This window comes from Rhinoderma darwinii, chromosome 5 (assembly GCF_050947455.1).
Source record: "Rhinoderma darwinii isolate aRhiDar2 chromosome 5, aRhiDar2.hap1, whole genome shotgun sequence".
Taxonomy (NCBI): Eukaryota; Metazoa; Chordata; class Amphibia; order Anura; family Rhinodermatidae; genus Rhinoderma; species Rhinoderma darwinii.
In genome coordinates this window covers 162583304-162610277 of record NC_134691.1, presented here as the reverse complement: position 1 = coordinate 162610277, position 26974 = coordinate 162583304, and the positions used below count along the sequence as shown (strand labels likewise).

General features: G+C 47.0%; 1 protein-coding gene across 4 annotated transcripts in view; it reads left to right on the top strand.

The window, feature by feature from the left end:
- The window catches only part of LOC142651700 (nucleoside hydrolase-like), a 150672-nt gene that overhangs the window by 99828 nt on the left and 23870 nt on the right, over positions 1 to 26974 (top strand). For 3 of the 4 annotated variants that reach the window (XM_075826711.1, XM_075826712.1, XM_075826710.1), the window contains one exon: positions 1957 to 2144. In XM_075826711.1, coding sequence (XP_075682826.1) covers positions 1957 to 2144 — 188 coding nt within the window. Of the gene's footprint in view, positions 1 to 1956; positions 2145 to 25652; positions 25948 to 26974 lie in introns of those variants that run through there. The other variant, XM_075826709.1, reaches the window with a different exon arrangement.

Here is a 26974-nt window from a genome sequence, read left to right as displayed (position 1 = left end):
CCTTTTGTGGCTGTAATTTATATTCCTACAGCTGCAAACCTTTAGTGTAATTTGTCCTTTATTTGGATATTTTATTGCTATTTAGGCCCCATGCACACGAACGTGCTTTTGCAGCCACAATTCCCCCGAAAATCCACGGGAGAATTGCGGCCCCATTCATTCCTATGGGGCCATGCACACGACTATTGTTTCCCTTGTGCGTGCATGGCCCAGGAGCCTGGACCGCAGAAAGAACGGGCATGCCTTATTACGGCCGTGTTCTGCGGTCTGGGCTCATTGAAAATAATGGCCATGTGCACGCCGTCCGTCTCATTGTTTTAACTATTTCTGTTTTATTTTCTTCGCAATGAGATCTGGGTTAAGTGTCTGACTCTTTAAGTAGTCTTGCTTCTGTTAGATATAAACAGAAGGAGAACAAGGAGCTAAATAGCCAAATATCGTAAAATAAAATACCTTTATTGCCACATAAATACACATAAAATATTAAAAGTTACAAAAGGACAAAGACTCTGTAGTTCCAATACAGCACAACAAGAGAGGCTCCCAAAAGTAATCCAGGGCAAAGTTACCAACAATCAAAGTATAGAGTAAACCCCTTGAGGAAGCATACCGCGAAACGCGCGTTGGGGTTCAACAGCACGCCTGACTGATTCTCCCGGTCCTTGCACCATGGGTAAGACGATCTTTGTATAGAGGGGTGGGGGCTGACTGTTCTGTCTGTGGACCTGTCAGTACCGGTGATTTACCCTTATTTCTTACCTTGTTTACTGTATACGAAGGTTGCATTGCATTAGGGTATAACTATTCACTCGTATTACCTGGTATCGTGCCCAAATTTTGTACTCTATACTTTGATTGTTGGTAACTTTGCCCTGGATTACTTTTGGGAGCCTCTCTTGTTGTGCTGTATTGGAACTACAGAGTCTCTTTGTCCTTTTGTAACTTTTAATATTTTATGTGTATTTATGTGTCAATAAAGGTATTTTATTTTACGATATTTGGCTATTTAGCTCCTTGTTCTCCTTCTTTTTATATATGAATCCATAGGAGATGCCTGTTTCCTGTATTTAGGGAGGATGCTTTAATTACATAGCACCTAGCCCTTTACTGCAATTGCTATATGAGCTTTTTTGTGTGTATAATATTGCTTCTGTTAGAGTTGTTCTCAAAGGTACGGTACATAGATCAAGTTAAAAGTATACATATATACATTTCAATATACGGCCGGAGAATAACCCAGCCACACAATGTTTGGTGTATCATGCAGATTTCTGCAAAACCATGAGTTTTAGGTTTATTTTTAACTTCCTGCTTTCCGTTAAAAACCATTAACCAATCGGATGATTACAAAAGTAGGATATATGTCACTTTTTACATAAAGTAAACCACTTACCTATGTCTCTAGACTATTACATGGTATTATGTATGTTCTGTCCTTCTCAGCACTAAATTTTATGACCTACATAACCATGTCATAAATAACAACAATGTTTTCTTATCTTAAGTATCCCAGGATGCCATGTGCATCCTCTTCCACGTGGTATTCTGTGCGGTGGCTAGAATTGTTTTCCTGTTTCAAAGGGCTTATTTCAAAACTGCTTATGAAACAATTTTATACAATATTTGTATTCTTAATTGATACAGCTATTTTGATACATTAATAAAAAGCTATACACGTAATGAAGTTTTAATCTCAATACTCTTAAACTTCCTAAGAGCCTAATGCCTTCTTCGGCTTGATATAAGGCCTCGGTAGCCTATACATTTTGTAATGTTTTAGTTTCTTCTATCATTTTAATTATTTTAGCAATATATGTTTGTTATATATGTATATATTGATTTATTTTTTTAAGTCATTATAACAGCCAAAGTATGGATAAACATTTGTATAGTCCTATTACACCTCCTTCCTCTTATTTTGTTCATAAATTCTAATGTTTTGTTTTTTTTCCCCAGCAACAACTCAGAAGAAGTTGCTTCTTATTGATGTGGACTGTGGCACTGATGATGCCCAGGCCATTATGATGGCAATTGCATCTCCTAATGTTGAAATTTTAGGAATCACGTGTGTTGGGGGCAACACTGATTTGGATAATGTCTGCAAAAATGTCCTTCGTATCCTTAAATTGTGTGATCGCTTTGATGTAAGTTATGTTCACAATCACAACGTTACAATATTAATGTCTGGCAATATAACTATATACAGTAGGACTGGGCGATTTTGCCCAAAAATTTAGATTTTTTTTTTTTTCTACGCTTCGGGTGATTTTCGATTTTGATTCTTGATTTTGATTCTCTATTTTCTTATTACTGTTAAACTGAAAAAAATACCAAGAGATCATTTAATAATTATTATTTTTTTATATAAATAACATTTTAACATATATTACTATAATAATTGTATGTAACTTCACAACTTTTAACCTCTGCAAATACTTTATCAGAAATACTATTGGAAAAATGTATATCATCTAATTATAATTTCTGTATTCCCCGGAGGGAACAGGTTAACAGAATCTATAATCAATGATGCGCTGCGACCACTAACATCCCCCTCTGCCCGTCACCACCTCAGCCGGTCTCCGACATTGCAGGCGAGAGCAGTGTAAATTGCAGCAGGGCCAGGCAGATGGCGCTGAGAGGGCACTCTGGGTCGAGATGACATCATAGTCTCTGAAGTCTGAGTAGGACCCTGTCAGTACCGGCCCCATGATGGGGTGTTAAATAAATGACATTAAGGCCGGATTCACACAACCGTGATTGGACCGTGAAAAAACGCCCGTGTGTCAGACAGATTTTCCTGCCCAAACACGGTACATGTGAACGGGACTCCTGGCATCAGACATTTAGGCTACAATCACACGACCGTGAAAAAGAATGGCCATTAAAAACCGATCAAGCGCCAGTTTTTCATGTCCAATTTGCATCCGCGTATCCAAATGGATTTCCTTTGTCAGGATATTTTTTTTGTCCCAATCAACTGAAAACGCCACAGTGCCCATGTAGATAGTGCCGCAATGTCCCTGTAGATCGCACGCCCAGCCCCCTCCTTGTAGATCACCGCACCACCCCTTGTAGATCGCAACACCACCCCCCATGTAGAGAGTGGCCACTGTAGCTGTACCTAGAGGCTGAATCCCCGGCCAGAGGTTGCCGACACTTTGACCAGGGATACAGCTCCTAGTGGGAGCTACAGTGGCGCGATGTACAAGAGGGGGAGGTGCGATCTACAAGAGGGGGTGGTGGTGCAGTGGTGCGATCTACAAAGATGGGTAGTATCTACAGGGCGGTGTGGCTATATATACTAGAAGTCTCTCCTTCCCCACGTTCCTGCTATTCCGTACTGTATCATTTTATTTACTACAGGGCACAGCTTGTCAAACAGGGCGGACCAGGCAGTGGCGGGGTGGAGCTTCCTCCTGCAGCTCGGCGCAACTGAAAAAAAATCGATTGAACGATTCTGTTAAAAAACAGAATAGTCAGAGGCCTTAAGGGCAAATTAATCGAATTAATTCGGTTAATCGCCTAGACCTAATATACAGTTAACCTTAATTCTCAACTTTTTGAAAGAGAAAAGCTCTTACATAGTTACATAGTTAGTACGGCTGAAAAAAGATACATGTCCATCAAGTTCAACCAAGGGATGGGGAAAGGGAAAGGATGAAACAAAAATTCTACAAATTGAAATAGGAGCTGATATTTTTTTGTTCTAGGAAATGATCTAACCCTCATTCACACGACAGGGTCAGAGTGTCGGCCGATAAAATCAGCCGTTTTGGGCCGTTTTTCCCGGCCGGTTTGCATCCGTTCCGATTCTGTTCCGGGCCGTGTTGCCGTTTTTAACGGCCGATTTTGACCCGTTTTGCATCCGTTTTTTTCCCTGTCCGTTTTAAAATCGGATGAATTTCATTTAAATTTGTTGCCACACACAGCTCTCTGTAGATAATGCCACCCAGCCCCCTGTTGGTAATGCCACCCAGCCCCCTGCAGGTAATGCCACCCAGCCCCCTGCAGGTAATGCCACCCAGCCCCCTGTAGGTAATGCCACCCTGCCCCTGCAGGTAATACCACCAAGTCCCCTGCAGGTAATGCCACCAAGTCCCCTGCAGGTAACGCCACCCAGTCCCCTGTAAGTAATGCCACCCAGTCCCCTGTAGGTAATGCCACCCAGTCCCCTGTAGGTAATGCCACCCAGTCCCCTGTAGGTAATGCCACCCAGCCCCCTGTAGGTAATGCCACCCAGCCCCCTGTAGGTAATGCCACCCAGCCCCCTGTAGGTGATGCCACCCAGCCCCCTGTAGGTGATGCCACCCAGCCCCCTGTAGGTGATCCCACCCAGCCCCCTGTAGGTAATGCCACCCAGCCCCCTGTAGGTGATGCCACCCAGCCCCCTGTAGGTGATGCCACCCAGCCCCCTGTAGGTGATGCCACCCTGCCCCCTGTAGGTGATGCCACCCTGCCCCCTGTAGGTGATGCCACCAAGTCCCCTGTAGGTAATGCCACACTGCCCCCTGTAGGTTGCACCCATCCCCCCCTTCCAGGAGAAGTCACTGACTTCAATGTCCATATATGGACAGTTTAGTCACTGACTTCTCCTGGAGAGGAATCCCCGGCCACAGGGTCGGGGATTCCGCTTCTGAAGAGAGTGACGTCACTGTGTCCATATATGGACAGTGTAGTCACTCACTTCTCCTGTAGCGGAATCCCCGGCCATAGAGTCGGGGATTCCGCTGCAGAAGTGAGTGACATCGCTGTGTCCATATATGGACAGTGTAGTCACTCACTTCTTCTGTAGCGGAATCCCCGGCCATAGAGTCGGGGATTCCGCTGCAGAAGTGAGTGACATCGCTTTGTCCATATATGGACAGTGTAGTCACTCACTTTTCCTGTAGCGGAATCCCCGGCCATAGAGTCTGGGATTCCGCTGCAGAAGTGAGTGACATCGCTGTGTCCATATATGGACAGTGTAGTCACTCACTTCTCCTGTAGCGGAATCCCCGGCCATAGAGTCGGGGATTCCGCTGCAGAAGTGAGTGACATCGCTGTGTCCATATATGGACAGTGTAGTCACACACTTCTCCTGTAGCGGAATCCCCGGCCATAGAGTCGGGGATTCCGCTGCAGAAGTGAGTGACTTCGCTGTGTCCATATATGGACAGTGTAGTCACGCACTTCTCCTGTAGCGGAATCCCCAATCCCCGGCCGGGGATTGGGGATTCCGACTCCTACAGGGAGCAAAAAAAGACCCTCCTCCTCACATGCAATCGGCACTGTGAGGAGGAGGAGGAGGAGGAGAGAGAGCGCCCGAGCGACGGAATACATGGCCATCACTCGGGACACATTCCGGTGGTGGCCGTGTATTACCTGGCCCCATAGACTTCTATGGGAGCCGGGTAAACGGGCGAAAATAGGGCATGTCCCATTTTTCGACGGCCAGGTTTCCCGGGCCGTCAAAAAATCGGTCGTGTGAATAGCCCCATTAGGGGTCTATTGTTCGTAATGCAGCCGGGTGACGTCCGATTTATGAACGGCCGTCACCCGGCCTGGAAACCCTGTCGTGTGAATAAAGGCTATTCCTTTTTTAAAGCCATCTACTGTCCGTGCTGTGACCAGCTCCTGCGGTAGACTATTCTATAGAGTCACAGTTCTCACAGTAAAGAAGGCTTGTCACCTCTGCAGATTAAACCTTTTTTTCCTCCAGATGGAGGGAGTGCCCCCCTGTTTTTTGATGGGGTTTTACATGAAACGGGATTTCACCATGTTTTTTGTATGTGTCATTCATATATTTATACACAATAATCATGTCCCCCCTAAGTCGCCTCTTTTCAAGGCTAAATAAGTTTAATTCTTTTAATCTTTTCTCATGACTCCTATAAAGGACATTCCTGCATTTCAGGTCAAATTATATTCTCATCTACTTATTTACAGTTGACCAATAGTTAAAACCCAGTAATTTTTCTTGATAGCTAGAAGCTGCTTGACTTAAAGAGGCTCTGTCACCAGATTTTGCAACCCCTATCTGCTATTGCAGCAGATAGGCGCTGCAATGTAGATTACAGTAACGTTTTTATTTTTAAAAAACGAGCATTTTTGGCCAAGTTATGACCATTTTTGTAGTTATGCAAATGAGGCTTGCAAAAGTCCAAGTGGGTGTGTTTAAAAGTACAAGTCCAAGTGGGTGTGTATTATGTGCGTACATCGGGGCGTTTTTAATACTTTTACTAGCTGGGCGCTCTGATGAGAAGTAACATCCTCTTCTCTTCAGAACGCCCAGCTTGTGACAGTGCAGATCTGTGACGTCACTCACAGGTCCTGCATCGTGACGGCCACATCGGCACCAGAGGCTACAGTTGATTCTGCAGCAGCATCAGCGTTTGCAGGTAAGTCGATCTTACCTGCAAACGCTGATGCTGCTGCAGAATCAACTGTAGCCTCTGCTGCCGATGTGGCCGTCACGATGCAGGACCTGTGAGTGACGTCACAGATCTGCACTGCCAGAAGCTGGGCGTTGTGAAGAGAAGTGGATGATACTTCTCTTCACAGCGCCCAGCTAGTGAAAGTATTAAAAACGCCCCGATGTACGCACATAATACACGCCCACTTGGACTTGTACTTTTAAACACACCCACTTGGACTTTTGCAAGCCTCATTTGCATAACTACAAAAATGGTCATAACTTGGCCAAAAATGCTCGTTTTTTAAAAATAAAAACGTTACTGTAATCTACATTGCAGCGCCTATCTGCTGCAATAGCAGATAGGGGTTGCAAAATCTGGTGACAGAGCCTCTTTAAATAGCAAAATTGAATATGATCTTGCACTTTTAAAGAGGCTCTGTCACCACATTATAAGTGCCCTATCTCCTACATAAGGAGATCGGCGCTATAATGTAGGTGACATCCAGGGGCATAACTAGGAAAGACTGGGCCCCATAGCAAACTTTTGACTGGGGCCCCCCCTCCCCTGGGTGTCACACAACCCCCCCCCCTTGTAGATAGTGCCTTTTTTACAGCCCCCTCTGTAGATAGCGCCATACATCCCCCTGTAGATAACGCCATACAGGCCCCCTGTAGATAGCGCCATACAGCCCCCCCTGTAGATAGCGCCATACAGCCCCCCCTGTAGATAGCGCCATACAGCCCCCCCTGTAGATAGCGCCGTATAGCCCCCTGCAGGTAACGCCATACAGCCCCCCTGTAGGTAACGCCATACAGCCCCCCCCTGTAGATAACGCCATACAGCCCCCCTGTAGATAACGCCATACAGCCCCCTGTAGATAACGCCATACAGCCCCCTGTAGATAACGCCATACAGCCGCCCTGTAGATAACCTCTTACAGCCCCCATGTAGATAACGCCATACAGCCCCCCCTGTAGGTAACGCCATACAGCCCCCCCTGTAGGTAACGCCATACAGCCCCCTCTGTAGGTAACGCCATACAGCCCCCCCTGTAGGTAACGCCATACAGCCCCCCTGTAGGTAACGCCATACAGCCCCCCCTGTAGGTAACGCCATACAGCCCCCTCTGTAGGTAGCGCCATACAGCCCCCCCTGTAGGTAACGCCATACAGCCCCCCCTGTAGGTAACACCATGCAGCCCCAACCCCCCAAAAAAATCCCACCTACAGTGTGTCCTACAAAAGACATGTATCCCCTGTCCTGTGGATATCCTGTGGATAGGGGATACATGTCTTTTGTTTAATGGCAAAGCGGGGAGATACCTCCCTGCTCTGCCGTAGTGTTCAGTGGCGTCGCGCTGTAGTAGCCATAGCGGATGCTAGCGGAGCCTCCGGTCATGGACACGGGCCCCCTCATGCCGCGGGCCCCGTAGCAGCCTCTACGGCTGCTACAGCGGTAGTTACGCCACTGGCTGCTACGTACATGTACGTGGCATGTCGTTAGGGTGTTAAAGATGTCCTCTGGACATTTCTTATTGATGGTCTATCTTTATGATAGGTTATCAATATTAGATCGGCAGGGGTCCAACTGCCGGAACACCCGCCGATCAGCTATTTTGAAGGGGCCGTAGAACTCGTCGCCTTAGCCTCTTCAGTGTTTACCAGACACAGCGCCGTACACATCGGTAGCAGCTGCGCCTGGGGTTGCAGCTCAGTCCTGTTCACTTGAATGCAATCCCAGGCACAGTCGCCCCGTGTGTGTGTATGGTGTTGTGCTTGTTAAAGAGACTCTGTCACCACATTATAAGTGCCCTATCTCCTATATAAGGAGATCGGCGCTGTAATGTAGGTGACAGTAATGCTTTTTATTTAACAAAACAATCTTTTTTCACAACGTTCGGAGCGATTTTGGTTTATGCTAATGAGCTTTCTTAATGCCCAAGTGGGCGTACTTTTATTTTCGACCAAGTGGGCGTTGTACAGAGGAGTGCATGACGCTGACCAATCGGCATCATGCACTCCTCTCCATTCATTTACACTGCACTAGCGATATAGATATATCGCTATGTGCAGCCTCATACACAAGCCCTAACATTACTACAGTGTCCCGATAATAAATACACATGAAATCCAGCCTGGACGTCATGTGTACTCAGAATCCTGACACTTCTGACTCTTTTTTGTGAGATTCCAGCAACGGATACGAAATCTCGCGAGATCACGGAGCTAAACGAGATTTGGTTTCACTTGCCGGAATCTCACAAAAAAAGAGTCAGAAGTGTCAGGATTCTGAGTACACATGACGTCCAGGCTGGATTTCATGTGTATTCATTATCGGGACACTGTAGTAATGCTGGGGCTTGTGTATGTAGCTGCACATAGTGATATAACTATATCGCTAGTGCAGTGTAAATGAATGGAGAGGAGTGCATGATGCTGATTGGTCAGCGTCATGCACTCCTCTGTACAACGCCCACTTGGTCGAAAGTAAAAGTACGCCCACTTGGGCATTAAGAAAGCTCATTAGCATAAACTAAAATCGCTCCTAACGTTGTGAAAAAAGATCGTTTTTTTTAAATAAAAAGCATTACTGTCACCTACATTACAGCGCCCATCTCCTTATGTAGGAGATAGGGCACTTATAATGTGGTGACAGAGTCTCTTTAACTGGGAAAAGTCAGACGAACGCTATGGTCCCATCAATCACGGACCCCCACTGATCTGATATTGATGGTCTATCCTAAGGATGGGCCATCAATATAAAATGCCCAGAGGACCCCCTTCTTTAATGTAATGTGAGTGAAGTTTGAAGTTATATAACGTGGCAGAGGGCAGGCATCAGTATATGTGTTAGGGGGAATTCACACTGAGTTTTTCAGCATGCTTTTTAACGCGGAAAAACGTGTAAAAAACAGACAAAAATGGATGCGTTTTTTCCAGCGAGCGCTAAAACTGCTCACGGGAACAAGCGACTTGCCCCTATCTTCGTGCGTTTACGTCTCTGACCTCCCATTGACAATAAGAGGCAGAGAAATTTGCCCGCGCCGCTCAATATCCGCAGCCAAAAAACGCAGCAAAAACCACGGCAAACAGCGTGCAGGCATGTTAAAATCTGCCTCAAAATTACAGAAGGAATTTTGAGGCATATTTTTCTGCCTGCAAAAAACTCTGTGTGAACAGGGCCTTAAGGCTTCAGTATAGGTGTTAGGGGGAGTTTACACTGAGTTTTTTGACGCAGAAACCATGGCAAAAAACGTCCGAAATCCATGACATTTTTCCTGCGAGCAGTAAAAAACGCCTGCGGGAAAAAGAAGCGTATGGCTATGTTCACACAGAGTTTTTTGTAGGAGGAATATCTGCCTCAAAATTCCGTTTGGAAGTTTGAGGCAGATTTTTCTCCCCCTGCACGCCGATTTTCGCTGCGTTTTTCACCCGCGGCCATTGAGCGCTGCGGGCATAAAACACCGCGAAATACGCTTTCTCTGCCTCCCATTGAAGTCAATGGGAGGTCAGAGGTGTAAACGCCCGAAGATAGGACAGTTTTACTGCTCGCGGGAAAAAGACGCAGACGCCACCCATTGAAATAAATGGGAGGCATTTTCGGGCCATTTTTGACGAGTTTTGCGACGCGGTTTCCGCGTCAAATAACTTGTCAAAATACTCCGTGTGAACATTGCCTAATGCCCTTTCTTCAGGCGTTTCTGTCTCCGACTTCCCATTGACAACAATGGCAGGCAGAAAATGCGTTTTTTGCTGCGTTTTTCTGCCCACGGCCCGATGGCCGAAAAACCTCACAAAAAACGCAACGAAAAACGCGGGAAGTGTTCAAAATATGCCTCAAAATTCCGGAAGGAATTATGAGGCAGATTTTTCTACCTAAAAACTTTTCCCTTCTCCCATGAACTTCATGTACCTGTCCTCTTCATCTGCATTCTGCACGTCTTCCACCCGTCCTATGAGATACTAGTCCTCCGCCCGAAGTCTCGCGTCGCCCTTTAGCTCCGCCCCCTGTACTCTCCCCTGCCTGAGCGCTCCTCCTACCACCTATCGCCGTCCTATGCAACTGTGTGGCCTACTATCAGTGCACAGTGAGCAATGGAGCAATGCAGCGGCTATCACCGGGCCCCTGGATGCCTAGTGTAACGTTAGCGATGCTACTACTAGGCATGAGGGGGCCCGTGCCTCCAGGCCTGGCACATAATGTAATGTGCCTGTCAGGGCGACACGGGCCCCCCCATGCCGCAGGCCCCGTGGCAGCTGATACGGCTGGTAGTGTGGTAGTTACGCCACTGGTGACAGCAGTGCTTTTTATTAAAAAAAACGATATGTTTTCACCACTTTATTAGTGATTTTAGATTTATGCTAATGAGTTGCTTAATGCTCAAGTGGGCGTGTTTTTACTTTAGATCAAGTGGGCGTTGTACAGAGGAGTGTATGACGCTGACCAATCAGCCTCATGCACTCCTCTCCGTTCATTTACTCAGCGCATAGGGATCCTGCTAGATCCTTATGTGCTGTCTTATACTAACACATTAACAATACTGAAGTGTTTAGACAGTGAATAGACATTCCACGGGATGTCTATTCACAATCTCTGCACTTCGTTACTGTTTCTGTGGTAGTTACAGCAGAGGAAGCGTAATCTCGCGAGATTACGCTGTAGATGACAGGTTGCAACGAGATTATGCTTCCTCTGCTGTAACTACCATAGAAACAATAACGAAGTGCAGAGATTGTGAATAGACATCCTGTGGAATGTCTATTCACTGTCTAAACACTTCAGTATCGTTAATGTGTTAGTATAATGGCGGATTTACACGAACGTGTAATACGTATGTGCAACGCTCGTGTTTTTCACGCGCGTCGCACGGACTTATGCTAGTCTATGGGGCAGTGCAGACTGTCAGTGATTTTAGCGCAGCGTGCGTCCGCTGCGTAAAACTCAGGACAGGTCCTATATATCTGCGTTTTTCACGCATCACGCACCCATTGAAGTCAATGGGTGCGTGAAAATCACGCGCACCACACGGAAGCACTTCCGTGGGACCCGCGTGATTCGCGCAACAGCAGTCAAAAGTATGTTTGCAAACAGAAAAGCACCACGTGCTTTTCTGTTTACAAACATCCAAACAGAGTGTCATAATGATGGCGGCTGCGCGAAAATCACGCAGCCGCACATCCTATGTGATGACACACGGAGCTGTTAAGTGCCTTTTGCGCACGCAAAACACAGTGTTTTTTGCGTGTGCAAAACGCACACGCTCGTGTAAATCCGCCCTAATACAGCGCATAACGATCTAAAAGGATCCCTATGCGCTGACTTAATGAATGGAGAGAAGTGCATGATGCTGATTGGTCAGCGTCATACACTCCTCTGTACAACGCCCACTTGGTCTAAAGTAAAAACACGCCCACTTGGGCATTAAGCAACTCATTAGCATAAATCTAAAATCACTAATAAAGTGGTGAAAACAGATCGTTTTTTTAAATAAAAAGCACTGCATTATAGCGCCGATCTCCTTATGTAGGAGACAGGGCACTTATAATGTGGTGACAGAGTCTCTTTAAAGAGGCTCTGTCACCAGATTTTGCAACCCCTATCTGCTATTGCAGCAGATAGGCGCTGCAATGTAGATTACAGTAACGTGCCACATCGGCACCAGAGGCTACAGATGATTCTGCAGCAGCATCGGCGTTTGCAGGTAAGTCGATGTAGCTACTTACCTGCAAACGCTGATGCTGCTGCAGAATCAACTGTAGCCTCTGGTGCCGATGTGGCCGTCACGATGCAGGACCTGTGAGTGACGTCACAGATCTGCACTGTCAGAAGCTGGGCGTTCTGAAGAGAAGAGGATGTTACTTCTCTTCAGAGCGCCCAGCTAGTGAAAGTATTAAAAACGCCCCGATGTACGCACCTAATACACGCCCACTTGGACTTTTACTTTTAAACACACCCACTTGGACTTTTGCAAGCCTCATTTGCATAACTACAAAAATGGTCATAACTTGGCCAAAAATGCTCGTTTTTTTAAAATAAAAACGTTACTGTAATCTACATTGCAGCGCCTATCTGCTGCAATAGCAGGTAGGGGTTGCAAAATCTGGTGACAGAGCCTCTTTAAGTCTAATTAGATAACAACATGATGACGTGCAGTAGTTGGGCTGGCACATAGATTTAGATCTGTTAATGTCCAAAACATAGACCTACTATTAGATCAGGGGTCTCAAGCACGCGGCCCACGGGCCGCATGCGGCCCCTGGGGCTGTCATCTGCGGCCCGCGGGACACAGAGCCGCTAGTATCGGCTCTGTTCCGAGACTCTGGAATTCCCTGACATCGCTGTCCACATATGAACAGCGATGTCTGGGGCTTCCCCAGAGCCGGAGTCCCGGGCAGAGCGCTAGTACAGGCTCTGCTCCGGGACTCTGTGGAATTCCCTGACATCGCTGCCCATATGTGGACAGTGTGTCAGGGTCTTCCCCAGAGCGGAGTCCCGGGCAGAGCGCTAGTATAGGCTCTGCTCCGGGACGCTGCGGAATTCCCTGACATATCTGCCCATATATGGACAGTGTGTCAGGGTCTTCCCCAGAGCGGAGTCCCGGGCAGAGCGCTAGTATCGGCTCTGCTCCGGGACTCTGTGGAATTTCCTGACATCGCTGCCCATATATGGACAGTGTGTCAGGGTCTTCCCCAGAGCGGAGTCCCGGGCAGAGCGCTAGTATCGGCTCTGCTCCGGGACTCTGTGGAATTTCCTGACATCGCTGCCCATATATGGACAGTGTGTCAGGGTCTTCCCCAGAGCGGAGTCCCGGGCAGAGCACTATTATCGGCTCTGCTCCGGGACTCTAGGCAAGCCTCTGGCATCGCTGTCCATACATCGACAATGATGTCAGGGGCTTCCCCATAGCAGGAGTCCCAGTGATGTCAGGAGCACAGCTGGAGTCCCAGGAAGAGCCTACTAGCGCTCTGCCTGGGACTCCAGCTCTGGGGTTGCTCCTGACATCTCTGTCCATATATGGACAGTGTTGTCAGGAGCAGAGCTGGACTCCCAGGCAGAGTGACAGAAGCGGGTCTGCTCCGGGACTCAAGCTCTGGGCAAGCCCCTGACATCACTGTGGCAGCCTCTACAGAGGGCACTGTGGCAGCCTCTACAGAGGGCACTGTGGCAGCCTCTACAGAGGGCACTGTCGGAGCCTCTACAGAGGGCACTGTGGCAGCCTCTACAGAGGGCACTGTGGCAGCCTCTACAGAGGGCACTGTGGCAGCCTCTACAGAGGGCACTGTGGCAGCCTCTACAGAGGGCACTGTGGCATTATCTACAAGTGGGTGTGTGGCAGTATCTGAAGAGGACACTGGCATTATCTAGGGGTGTGTTGCATTATCTACAGAGGGCACTGTGGCCTTATCTACAGAGGGCACTGTGGCCTTATCTACAGAGGGCACTGTGGCCTTATCTAGGGGTGTGTTGTATTATCTACAGAGGGCACTGCGGCAGCATCCACAGAGGGCACTGCGGCAGCATCCACAGAGGGCACTGTGGCATTATCTACAAGTGGGTGTGTGGCAGTATCTGAAGAGGACACTGGCATTATCTAGGGGTGTGTTGTATTATCTACAGAGGGCACTGTGGCAGCCTCTACAGAGGGCACTGTGGCAGCCTCTACAGAGGGCACTGTGGCATTATCTACAAGTGGGTGTGTGGCAGTATCTGAAGAGGACACTGGCATTATCTAGGGGTGTGTTGCATTATCTACAGAGGGCACTGTGGCCTTATCTACAGAGGGCACTGTGGCCTTATCTACAGAGGGCACTGTGGCCTTATCTAGGGGTGTGTTGTATTATCTACAGAGGGCACTGCGGCAGCATCCACAGAGGGCACTGCGGCAGCATCCACAGAGGGCACTGTGGCATTATCTACAAGTGGGTGTGTGGCAGTATCTGAAGAGGACACTGGCATTATCTAGGGGTGTGTTGTATTATCTACAGAGGGCACTGCGGCAGCATCCACAGAGGGCACTGCGGCAGCATCCACAGAGGGCACTGTGGCATTATCTACAAGTGGGTGTGTGGCAGTATCTGAAGAGGACACTGGCATTATCTAGGGGTGTGTTGCATTATCTACAGAGGGCACTGTGGCCTTATCTACAGAGGGCACTGTGGCCTTATCTACAGAGGGCACTGTGGCCTTATCTACAGAGGGCACTGTGGCCTTATCTACAGAGGGCACTGTGGCCTTATCTACAGAGGGCACTGTGACCTTATCTACAGAGGGCACTGTGGCCTTATCTAGGGGTGTGTTGCATTATCCACAGAGGGCACTGCGGCAGCATCCACAGAGGGCACTGCGGCAGCATCCACAGAGGGCACTGCGGCAGCATCTAAAAAGGGGCTGCCCAATCTTGACATGTGTGCTAACTGAGCCGCCGGACTGCATTTAGCGACACATAAACTGGAAAGCTGGATTGTTGAAATAAGCACGTGGAGAAATATCTAAAATTTTAAACCTAGCGCTATTATTATAGTAATGTATTATTATTATTATTATTATAGTAATATAGTGTTATAGTAGTTCAAATAACTAATTGATTAACAATAATTTTGTATTGTATCAAATTTGAAAGTAATGCGGCCCGTCAACTTCCCATTTTTTCTATATGCGGCCCACTTACCCGGCCGAGTTTGAGACCCCTGTATTAGATCGTGTAGGTTGCTCAATGGCTAAGTCGCTGGAAAAAATGGTAGCCGTTTGTTTTGCAAGTGGAATTACGCAAAGGGGAAAATGTTGAAATGCTATGGATAAAATTAAAATGTTGCATTATGTGCCTTACAGTTTTTTCCATTTTTATGAAACACAAAAGAAATACCGTATTTTTCGGACTAGAAGACGCACCTGACCATAAGACGCACCCAGGTTTTAGACAACAGAAAATAGGAAAAAAATAATTTGTTAAAAAATAATTTATTCTGTTTCACCCCCAGCAATAAGGAGAACAGGGGAGTGAAAGTCACCCAGAGCGCTACATGAGAAGCCTGGACTTCCGGGTTCTGTGTCCGGCTTATCTGTTCCGCAGCTCCATAGAGATCAATGGAGAGCCGCTCGCGCATGCGCAGAAGAATCCCATTGATCTCTATGAAGCTGCCGGACACAGAATGCGGAGTCACAGCTTCTTATGCAGCGCTCTTGGTAACTTTCGGTCCCGTTCTCCTTATCGATCACACATGTATCCCCCATCCTGTGGATAGGGGATACACGTCTTTTATGGCACAAGGCCTTTAAACTGCCAGGAACAGCGAAATTGCTGTTCCTGGCCGTTATAGCAGCGTGTTAGAAGCTGACACCTGCAGTGTATGGAGCGAGGTCAGTGCGTGAGCCTGCTCCATAGATCACCCCCCTCCAGCTCCATGATGTGCCAGCACGTCATGGGTCGGGAAGGGGTTAACTAATGAAGCGCTCATGGCGCCCGGCCTCTTGACTGCGTTTTACTCTTGCTAAAAACTGCGTCTTATAGTCCGAAAAATACGGTAAGTGAAAAACAAATTGGCTAGAGCTACATATCAACACGCTTTAACCCCTTAGCGACCAGCCTCCCGTATTTTTCGGACTAGAAGACGAACCTGACCATAAGACACACCCAGGTTTTAGACAACAGAAAATAGTAAAAAAATTATTTGCTAAAACATTATTTATTCTATTTCACCACATTCTGAGCGCCAACATTTTTTTTTATTTTTTTTTCATCGATTGAGCGGTGTGAGGGCTTACTTTTTGCGGGACGAGCTGTAGTTTTATTGGCACCATTTTTTGGAACATACGATTTTTTTGATCACCTTTTTTTTTTATTTCATATTTTAAGCACTAAGGTGACCAAAAAACTATTTTGATGTTTTCAATTTTTAAACTCACCGTGCGAGTTAAATAATGGTATATTGTAATAGATCGGACTTTTACGGACGCAGTGATACCGAATTATTTTATTTTTTACCTTGTGCTTGGGGAAAAATTGGAAAAGGTTTTGTTTTTTTTTAACTTTTAATATATATATATATATATATATATATATATATATATATATATATATATATATATATATATATATATATAGAAACAAGCAAAGCAAAAGCAGCACCGTTCTTCCAGTGTAGGGTGCAAGTCCCTGTTCAGGCACACGACCAGTGTCCCAAATCCACAGCAAAATCCAATACACAGGTCAGCACTCCAGGTTTAAGTGAAAGAAGGATCTTTTTATTCACCACATGCAACGTTTCAGCCCTGCTCAATGGGGCCTTTCTCAAGCAATACATTTCAATGTATTGCTTGAGAAAGGCCCCATTGAGCAGGGCTGAAATGTTGCATGTGGTGAATAAAGAGATCCTTCTTTCACTTAAACCTGGAGTGCTGACCTGTGTATTGGATTTTGCTATATATATATATATATATATATATATATATATATTAAAAGTTAAAAAAAAAATCATTTTCCCATTTTTCCCCAAGCACAATGTAAAAAATAAAATAATTTAAATATTAAAATTATATATATATATATTTATATATATTTTTATTTTTTCTTTACACGTTTTATTAGTTCCCCTAGGGGACTTGAACCAGCAGCCACTTGGTTGCATGTGGAGTTACTGAAACAGCATAACTCACTGAGCTACGCTGTTTCCCTAACTCCTATAGTAGTGAATGGCAGTAACGGAAGCAGCGTAGCATGCGAGCTACGCTATTTCCGTAACTACTGTTCAGTTCTATGGAAGTTATAGAAGCAGCGTAGCTCAGCGAGTTGCGCTGTTTCAGCAACGCCACATGCAATCAAGTGGCCGGGAGAGCACAGAAAGCTATAACGGGGTTTAGGGGTCCCCGTTCTAGAGATAGGTGCGGGTCCCAGAGGTGCGACCTGCATCTATCTGACATTTATGACATATCCTGTGGATATGTCATAAATGTCCTTCATAGAAAAACCCCTATAAATGCAGCGGTCGCTATTGACCGTGGCACTTAACTAGTTAAAGGGGTTTGCCATAAAACACATGTATCCCCTATTTACAGGATAGGGGCTACATGTGAGATTGCTGGGGGTCCGACTACTGGACCAACAGTTATAAGGAGAACAGGGGACCGAAAGTCACCCAGAGCGCTACATGAGAAGCTTGGACTTCCGGGTACTGTTCTGCAGCTCCATAGAGATCAATGGAGAGCCGCTCGCGCATGCGCAGAACAATCTCATTGATCTCTATGAAGCTGCCGTACATGGAAGTCAAAGCTTCTCATGCAGCGCTCTTGGTGACTTTCGGTCCCCGTTCTCCTTATCGATCACACATGTATCCCCTATCCTGTGGATAGGGGATACATGTGTTTTATTTCACAACCCCTTTAAACTGCCAGGAACAGCGAAATTGCTGTTCCTGGCCGTTAGAGCAGCGTGTCCGCTGTAAAAGACAGCTGACACACACTCCATACATCACCCCCCCCCCCCACTCCATGATGTGCCGGCATGTCATGGGTCGGGAATGGGTTAAGTAATGAAGCGGTCATGGGGCCCGGCAATGCCGGGTCCCTTGACTGCGGACTATAAGACGCAGGGACTTTTTAGCAAGATTTATTCTTGCTAAAAACTGCGTCTTATGGTACGAAAAATATGGTAGTTACTTTACCCTTTATTGCGCCTTCCAGGCACTGCGTCAACTATGTGCTAGCTATCTCTGAGCACTGGGAGCTGCCAGCTGCTCTTATCCCCCCACAAGATACAGATTTTGTGTCTTTTCCCTCAGTCAGTGAGGTATAAAGCACCAAACAACATGTCATTTTTATTAACCGACCTATGTTTACCCATCACACAGTGTCATTGGGGTAACATCTAATCATGGACTGCAGTATTCCTGGCGTGAGATCTATTTTCCACAGCGCTTCCCTTTTTGAATGTCTTACCCGATAAAACAACAGCCAGGGAACCAATGTCCATGCTACTATGACAAGAGAAACCACTCCAGGAGAGTAAGGGTATGTTCACACGGCCTATTTACGGACGTAATTCGGGCGTATTAACCCCCGAATTACGTCCGAAAATGCGCCTCGATAGCGTTGACAAACATCTGCCCATTGAAAGCAATGGGCTGACGTTTGTCTGTTCACACGAGGTGTATATTTACGCGCCGCTGTCAAATGACGGCGCGTAAATAGACGCCCGCGTCAAAGAAGTGACCTGTCACTTCTTGGGGCGTAATTGGAGCCGTTATTCATTGACTCCAATGAAAAGCAGCGCTAATTACGTCCGTAATGGACGCGGCGTTCAAGCGCCTGCACATGCCGTTACGGCTGAAATTACGGGGATGTTTTCTCCTGAAAACATCCCCGTAATTTCAGCCGTTACGGACGCTGCCGTGTGAACATACCCTTAGGGTTATGTGCTAGGGAAAAGGAGATGGGATTGCAAGGCCAAGGCAATAACTTCATCTATCTTCAGGGATATTACTAGATATGGCATAGTTTTTTGAAGAAAGAGGGAAATGGATACATATACAACAGTCCAGCAATTTAGTCAATGCTGATCTCACTTGATGATGTTTGATCAACTTTTCTTAAACTCTTCTTCTAGCTCATCATTTAGACAATAGGTAGAGTAGAGACGACAGAAGAGATGAATGTCCGCTGGAGCTTGAAGAGGCCCACAGTTCAGCATCGTGATCCAAGTTGTCTTTCCTTCCAATTTAACGGATGTGGAAGTTGTGAGTTGAACTTGGTATGGACCGTCACAGTGCGGCTCTAGTGTTTTACAGCGTCTCTTTAACCCCTTTCCGCTATGGCCACTTTTGACCTTCATGAAAGAGCCCCATTTTTCAAATCTAACATTTCTCATTTTTTTTTTTTCAAAATTGTTTTTATTAACATTTTCCAATAAGGGGTACAAAAAGTAGAAAGGGGAGGATGGGGGTTGAGAAATATACAAGACATTGAGAAAGATCAAATAATGGGATAAAACAATAAATAAAAAAGGAGAAAAAAAAATAAAAATAGATAAAAAATAAAAATAAAAAAATATATATTAAAGAGAGGTAAACAAAAATAGGGGGGGGGGGGGAGGGGAACAAAAACATAACAGTCATAACCGTTACTATTAAGCTCATTATATCCATAATTCCAATAAGTCAGGTGAGGGGATCTACACATCAAGCAAATGCAGGGTCTCCCCTTCTCGTTGGGTTTTCAACCCCAGTGTGACGATAGCATGGGCATGGAACCAGCCAAATACCCTGTGCCAGTCTCACCGATATGTTATCCAAAAGCTTTCTCCGAGAAGCGAGATCGCCAATAAGCAGATCAGAGGCGTGACCCCCGCAGACATCATAAGAATCCGAATCCCCGACAACTCATCAACTCGCAGTGAACACACGTTACATTATAGGTGCGTCCCCCATAAGTAGCTGCTCGTTAAACCATATAGTGGAGTCAAAGCAGTGTTTTATTTTCATTTGCACGTTCCGCGGGAGGAGTGAGATAAAGGATTCCCAAGTATTGAAAAATTGCTTGACCTTTTGCTCTTTATGGAGAGATGCCTCCATCCAATCCATCTTCATCAGATAGGAAAGCTTGTCAAGAAACAGTTTGATCGGCGGGGCCTGATCATGAAGCCAGGTTTGTAGGATAGCCTTTACCCCCGCTGCCGCCACGTAGTGCAATAGTCTGTGCGCCCCGGGGGAACAGTGGTGTGTATCAGGGTCCAGGTACCCAAAGATTGCCCATAACGCTGTGTTAGGAACAAAGTTTGTGAGGTGTTCAGAGGTGAATGATTGTATTCTGGACCAGAAAGTTTGGATATTTGGGCAGGACCATAGACAATGATATAGGTTAGCTTCCGGTGTGTGGCATTTGAAGCACTGCGATGTGGGATAGACGCCTATTTTGTGCCCTATATGCGGTGTTAGGTATGACCTATGGGAGACCTTCAATCTCATCTCCAGGAAACGCGCCGAAGGGAGAAATTTATGTGCCTGCGTCAGGGCCGCTAAAATGGTTGTGTAGGTGAGCGTGTGGTCATCTGTTTGCCATTTAGTTAGGGGGGTTTGAGTTTGAGAATAATCTGAGGGAACGTGGATAAATTGATAATTACGAGTGATTTGACCCCTGAGGTAGTTTTGTTTTGAAAAATGATGTCGCAGGCATGGGTTCCATTCTTGGTCAGGTATCGGTGGTAGTATCTTTGTTAAGTAGCTTTTGACTTGCATATAGCTAAAGAGATCAATCTGGTGATCCGGAAACTTAGAACATAGCTCTGTAAAGGAGAACATCCTACGCTCTTCTATGTTCACAAATTGCCCCACAGAAGTGAGCCCCAGCCTGTACCATCTGTGGAAGACGGCAGCAGGGTTACCACTCTGAAAGTCAGGGTAACATACTAAGGGCATATGAAGAGATAGCAGAGGAGAAAGATGAAAGAGAGATCTTATCTTCTGCCATGCCTTCCATGTAGTAAATAGTAAGGGGTTGGCCCTTGTTTCCCTCGTCAAGCTCCCATAAGGAAGATGCAAGAGTCCTGATAAAGCGTTCCCCATGAACAATGCCGAGTCTAGAGGTGAGGAGGTGTATACAGAGGTGTTGTGGATCCAGTCAGAGATATACCTATATAAAGCTGCCAGATTGTAGTGCTTAATATTGGGGAAGTTGATCCCCCCGTTACCCCTGGGCTGCTGCAGGATGATGTAGGCTATTCTGGATCTTTTCGCGCCCCAGATAAAGGTTCTATAGAGATAGTTCATTCTGCGCTCGTCTTTGGGTGTGAGGTAAATTGGGAGAGTGTGGAAGAGGTACAGGAGGCGCGGGAATTCTGTCATTTTGAGTAGATTAGCCCTGCCCAGATAAGAGAGTGTAAAGTGTTTCCAGGAGAGGAGCGTCTTCTCCAGTTCCGTTATATAGTGCGATATGTTGGTGCTGTAGAGTGCGGACGGGCGTTTCGTGATTCGGACTCCTAGATATGTGAGGGCCTGAGAGTTCCATTTAAATGGGAATTTGCGTGACCACAGGGGTGTGGTGGGGCCTTTCAGCAACATCGTTTCTGTCTTATCTAGGTTCAGAGTGTAACCGGACAGTCGCCCCACCCCCTCCAATTCACTCAAAAGAGGGTCTAGAACCTGTTTGGGGTTAGATACGGCCAACAAAATATCGTCCGCAAAAGCGGCCACTTTTAGTTCTATATTACGTAGTTTAATGCCCTGAAAAGTAGGTGTCTGGGAGAGATGGCGCAAGAGGGGGTCTAAGGCGAGATTAAAAAGGAGGGGGGATAGGGGACAGCCCTGCTTGGTGCCCCTAAAAATGTCTATCGGAGCTGTGTTATGCCCATTGACCGTCACACTAGTGGCACACCCAACACGAAGAGATTGCAGGAATTGTGTAACAGTCAGTCCAAGGTTCGTTCGCTCCATCACCTCATCGAGAAAAGGCCACGGGACAGTGTCGAAGGCCTTCTCAGCGTCAAGGCTCATCAGCATGTTAACTGGTTGATCCTGCTCCTGCGCCATGACTGTGGCAGCAACAGCTGATCTTATATTCTTGATACTAGTCCTGCCTTGTGTGAAACCCATTTGAGCTTCGCATAAAAGGTCGGGGAGAACAACCTGGAGTCTGTCAGCCAATATCCTTGCCAATAATTTGTAGTCTTGATTGAGTAGTGAAATTGGCCGATAAGATTGGGCCAGAGACGGGTCTTTATTTGGCTTTGGTAAGAGAACTGTGCGGGACTCTGTGAATCGGTCAATGGGCATTTGGCGTATGAAGGCGTCGTTAAATAAATTAGTGAGAGTGGGGATTATTTGGGGGGCCAGCATTTTATAATATTCTGCCGGGAATCCATCCGGACCCGGTGTTTTGCCATTGGAGGTCAGGGAGATGGCCCGTCGCACTTCCTCCTCCTGTATGTCCGAATTCAGCAAAGATTGCTGATCTTCAGATATGGAGGGCAAATTTATGGTGTCCAGAAAGGTATTGATATCTGGGAGGGAGGCCGGGGCCGCTCTATAAAGATCTTCATAATAGTCAGAGAAAATCTGCGCTATCTCAGAAGCATCGGTGACAAGGGAGCCGGTGGTAGGGTGCCGCAGGGACAATATGGGTTTGAATGGACGTTTTTGCTTAGTTAGGGTGGCGAGTAATTTTCCAGTTCTATTCCCCCATCTATAAAATTTATTGTCTGTGTTTTTTACCTGCCAATGGGATTCCTCGTGGACAAATGTGTCTAGTAGATGCCTGGCCGTCTGATAAACTGTTTGGTTATACGCAGAGGAATCTGCTGCATATGTGCGCTGAGCGGTCAGTAAAGCCTTATGTAAGGCGTCAAAGCGTTCCCTTCTCGTTTTCCGCCTACGGGACAGATAGCTGATGACATGACCTCTCATTACAGCCTTAGAAGTCGCCCACAACAAGGGGGAGTCATCCGTATGAGAGACGTTGTCGTCCAAGAATTGACTCCAATATATTTGGAGATACTGTTTAAAGTCATCAGAATCTGCCATGTACGCAGGAAACCTCCATATTCTAGTTCTCACATTGGATGGGGATAAGGATAATGACATTGTAATTGGAGCATGGTCTGATATGGTGATTGGATGTATACGTGATGAGTAATGCGCCTCAAACAGGGGGGAGGATATCAGAAAGTAGTCAATACGGGAGAATGTTTTATGGGCTACAGAATGACACGTGTATTCTCTCGCCCCAGAATCCATCACCCTCCAGGGATCGCACACATTGAGGGAGTCAATGAGAAGAGTGAGGGAGGCGGTCGCTACCTGGGACTGAGGTGTAGAAGGGGACCTGTCTAGTGCGGGGCATTGTACAAGATTGAAGTCACCTCCAATTATTAAGCGACAGTCGGGGAAGCTCGTTATGATTTGGAGAACCTCTGGGAAAAAGCTTTGTTGGTCGTGATTAGGGGCGTAAATGTTCACCAGTAAATATGCTATCCCGGCTATTAAGACCTGTAGTATTAGGTACCTGCCCTGAGAGTCTGCTATGGAGTTCTCTACAGTGTATTGAATGTCCCTTCTGAAAAGTGTCGCGACCCCCCGCGAAGAGGAAGAATGTGAGGCAGAAAGGCAATCCGCTAGCCACGGGGCTTTCAAGTTGCTCTGCGTGCCTGATCTCCAGTGAGTCTCCTGAAGAAATATAATGTCAGGGGAGAGTCTTTTGAGATGGTTAAGCACTTTTTTCCTCTTCAGGGGCGTGTTCAGTCCTGCTACATTCCAGGAAAGGAATTTAATATGAGGGTGGGTAATAAAAGTGTCAGGGTGTAGTGTGTTTGGGGTACTCATCCTGTGTCGAGGTGGTAGATTCGGATCAAAGGTAGTGTAAGCCAGATGCTGCACCCCACGGTCCCAGCGAGCCGCGAGTACAGCCCCTTCCCACTGATGCCATTACAAGCGGGAGTCACGCCTCCCATCACCTGAAAAAGGATAAAATACATGAGCGAGCATAAGTAACACAAAAAAAACATAGAAACCACAAAAGTTATAGCGGCATTAACCAGTAACTGGTGTTCTGCTGTGAACACAACTGCCGCAGTTTGCGCTTTAATTCGCCAAGGTAAGCGAAGTAAGCACATGTCCATTAGTAGGAGGGCTAACTTTTCCTCTCAGAAAGTCTTCATTATCCTTCATCCCGCACTTCCAGATGGAGGCCTCTGCGGGCCAGGACCGGATCCTCAAACATCAGCGTACGGTCCCCCATTTGCACTTTCAGCTTGGCCGGGAAGAGAAGTTGGAATCGGGTGTTCTGTTCGTATAACAGGCGGCAGATTGGAGCGAAGGCTTTTCTCTTCTGGGCGACCGTCGCTGAGTAATCTTGGAAAATCAGGATTTTGGAGTTATTCACGTGGAGGTTCCCCTGCTGCCTGTATGCTCTCAAGACTCTTTCTTTTATCGCCCAGTGTAGGTACTTGGCGATTACTGGACGTGGCCTATTGTCTCCCGCATTCCCCCGGGTTCTGGGCTGTCCCAGCCTGTGTACTCTCTCAATCATGAGGGGGTCGCGTCCCAGGTCAATGTTTAGGGCTGTGGGTAGATCTTTGGTGATGTAGTCCAGTAGCTGGTCGTTTGTCACGCTTTCAGGGATGCCCACGAAGCGCAAATTGCTGCGCCGATCCCTATTTTCTAGGTCGTCCAATTTATCTCTCAGGGCTTGGGATGTGGCTTCACTTTGCCTCAAGGCGACCTCCATTGTGGCGATAGAATCTTCCGCTGTATTAAACCGTGTTTCCATATCTGCTATTTTTTGTGAATTTGAAGTGATTTGCGCCAATGCAGAATTTATGGAAGTGTGCAAGACATCCAGCCGCTTGTCGAAGAGAGGAAGCAGAAGTTTGGAGACCTCCTGTGCCACTAAGGTCGCCTGAAGTGAGTCAGTTTCCGAGTCATGCGAAGGACTGTTCTGTGGGGTTAGTCTGGGTGGCGTGACGTCGTCATCAGGAAGAAGTTCTGGGGTGAACTGATTTTGAGAGCTGGAACCTCTATTGGAAGAAGATCTGGGAGTCTGTTTATCCCCCTTCATATGGGTTTTGGAGTTCTGCATTTTGGAGGACGGGGGTATCCCGGGCGTCCGGGAGGCACAAGAGCGGACAGGTTGATCTCTCAAAGATTTTGTCAAATATTTGTCCATGTCACGCTCCCCTATCAGGGGGGTAGCACGAGAGATTTTACAGACAATGGACAGGCAGCAGAGGCAAATAGAAGGAAAGTAGCCCACAGCACGTTACATCATTACAGATCCATCAGCATGTGCAGGGGTTTGGAGGGGTCTTTATAACGAAACATAGTGGGTTCAGCAAACAATGTCCCGTGCAAACAATGAAGTGAACCAAGGCGGGTCAAAGGGGATTTTTCTGAGGCGCAATAAATCCTCGATTCTTCCTACAATGTTGACGTAAGCCTATGTAGAACACACAGTTAGGAGAGTCGCGCTGAGTAGTTCCTGGCTGGGGGTTACACCGGGGTTTCTCCCCTGTGCGATGTGTATACAAGTCCCTGGGCAGTAAGAATGGCCGTCAGGCCCAGCAGTGTCACCCGCGAGATTGTGCCCGGGTGTTTTCACGTGGGTATTGCCCCACACAAGATATTGGTCTGGGTCACAACTTGGCTATTTGGGGGTCCTCACCTTGGGTCTGTCCCACTTCTCCTCCCTTTCCCAGCACTTCTTTTCCTATCAGGCTGCAGTTGCCTTTATCCGCCACAAGATGGCAGCAGAGTTGTGGCTTTTCAAGATGGCAGCAGAGTTGTGGCTTTTCAAGATGGCGGCCGGGGCGTGGCTTCTCGCGAGGTTTGCCTCGCACAAGATGGCGGCCGGGATCTTCCCCTGCCAGACCAGCAATGCCCCTCGGGGTACAATAATGGAAAATCGGGGGGTCACAGAGCAGTTCACAGGGGAGACCTCCCTCCCCCTTATGATCTCTTCCTCCCCTCTTCTTACCGGCTGCACGATGTGGGTGCCGTTCAGCCACGATCCGGCCAAGCCTCGCCTCCTCCAAGATGGCCGCCGGAAAGATTTTCTTCTGCAGGAGACCCAGGTAGGATGATTTGTGCCAGTTATAGTGCTGCTTTTGATAGCGGGTCACCCCGATCCTCTGTCTCCCCTATCAGGGGGGATCCCCAATCCAGGACTCTTCTCCCGCCGGCCTTTTATCTTCTGCCTTGTGATGGGGCCAGGGACGCCCGCGCTTCTTTCGGCGTTCCACGGCTCCGGGGCGATTCAAATCGGAGTCTCTCTGGGGTCTCTCCGAGCCCCCCGTGTCAGGGGAATTGCCTGCAACGTCCCCCGAGGCAGGATGGCCAGGATACAGCCTGGATGGTCTCAGGGTGCAGAGGAGCTCTCTCTAAAAGCGGCCATCCATGATGCCCCGCCCCCGGAACGCCAACATTTCTCATTTTATGTGGTAATAACTTTGGAATGATTTTACCTATCCAAGCGATTCTGAGATTGTTTTCTCGTAACACATTGGACTTTATGTTACTGGTAAAATTTGCTCGGTACATTTAGTATTTAATTGTGAAAAACTCACAAATTGAATGAAAAATTTTCATTCTTTTAAATTTAAAAACTGCACCCCTCAAAGTATTCAAAACAGCATTTAGAAAGTTTCTTAACCCTTTAGACGTTTCACAGGAATTAAACCAAAGTAGTGGAGAAATTTACAAGTTTAATTTTTTTTGTTGCATAAGTTCATTTTTAATCCATTTTTTTTGTAACACAAGGTTTTACCAGAGAAACGCAACTCAATATTTATTGCCCAGGTTCTGCAGTTTTAGGAAATATCCCACATGTGGCCCTAGTGTGCTAATGGACTGTAGCACAGGCCTCAGAATCAAAGGAGCACCTAGAGGATTTTGGGCCTCCTTTTTATTAGAATATATTTAGTCAGGTTTGAAGGGCACTTGCAGTGCCAAAACAGTGGAAATCCCCCAAAAGTGACCCCATTTGGGAAACCACACCCCTTAAGGAAACTATCAGTGGTGTAACTACCGCCGTAGCAGCCGCTGCGGCTGCTACGGGGCCCGCGGCATGAGGGGGCCCGTGTCGCCCGCCGGCACGGGCCC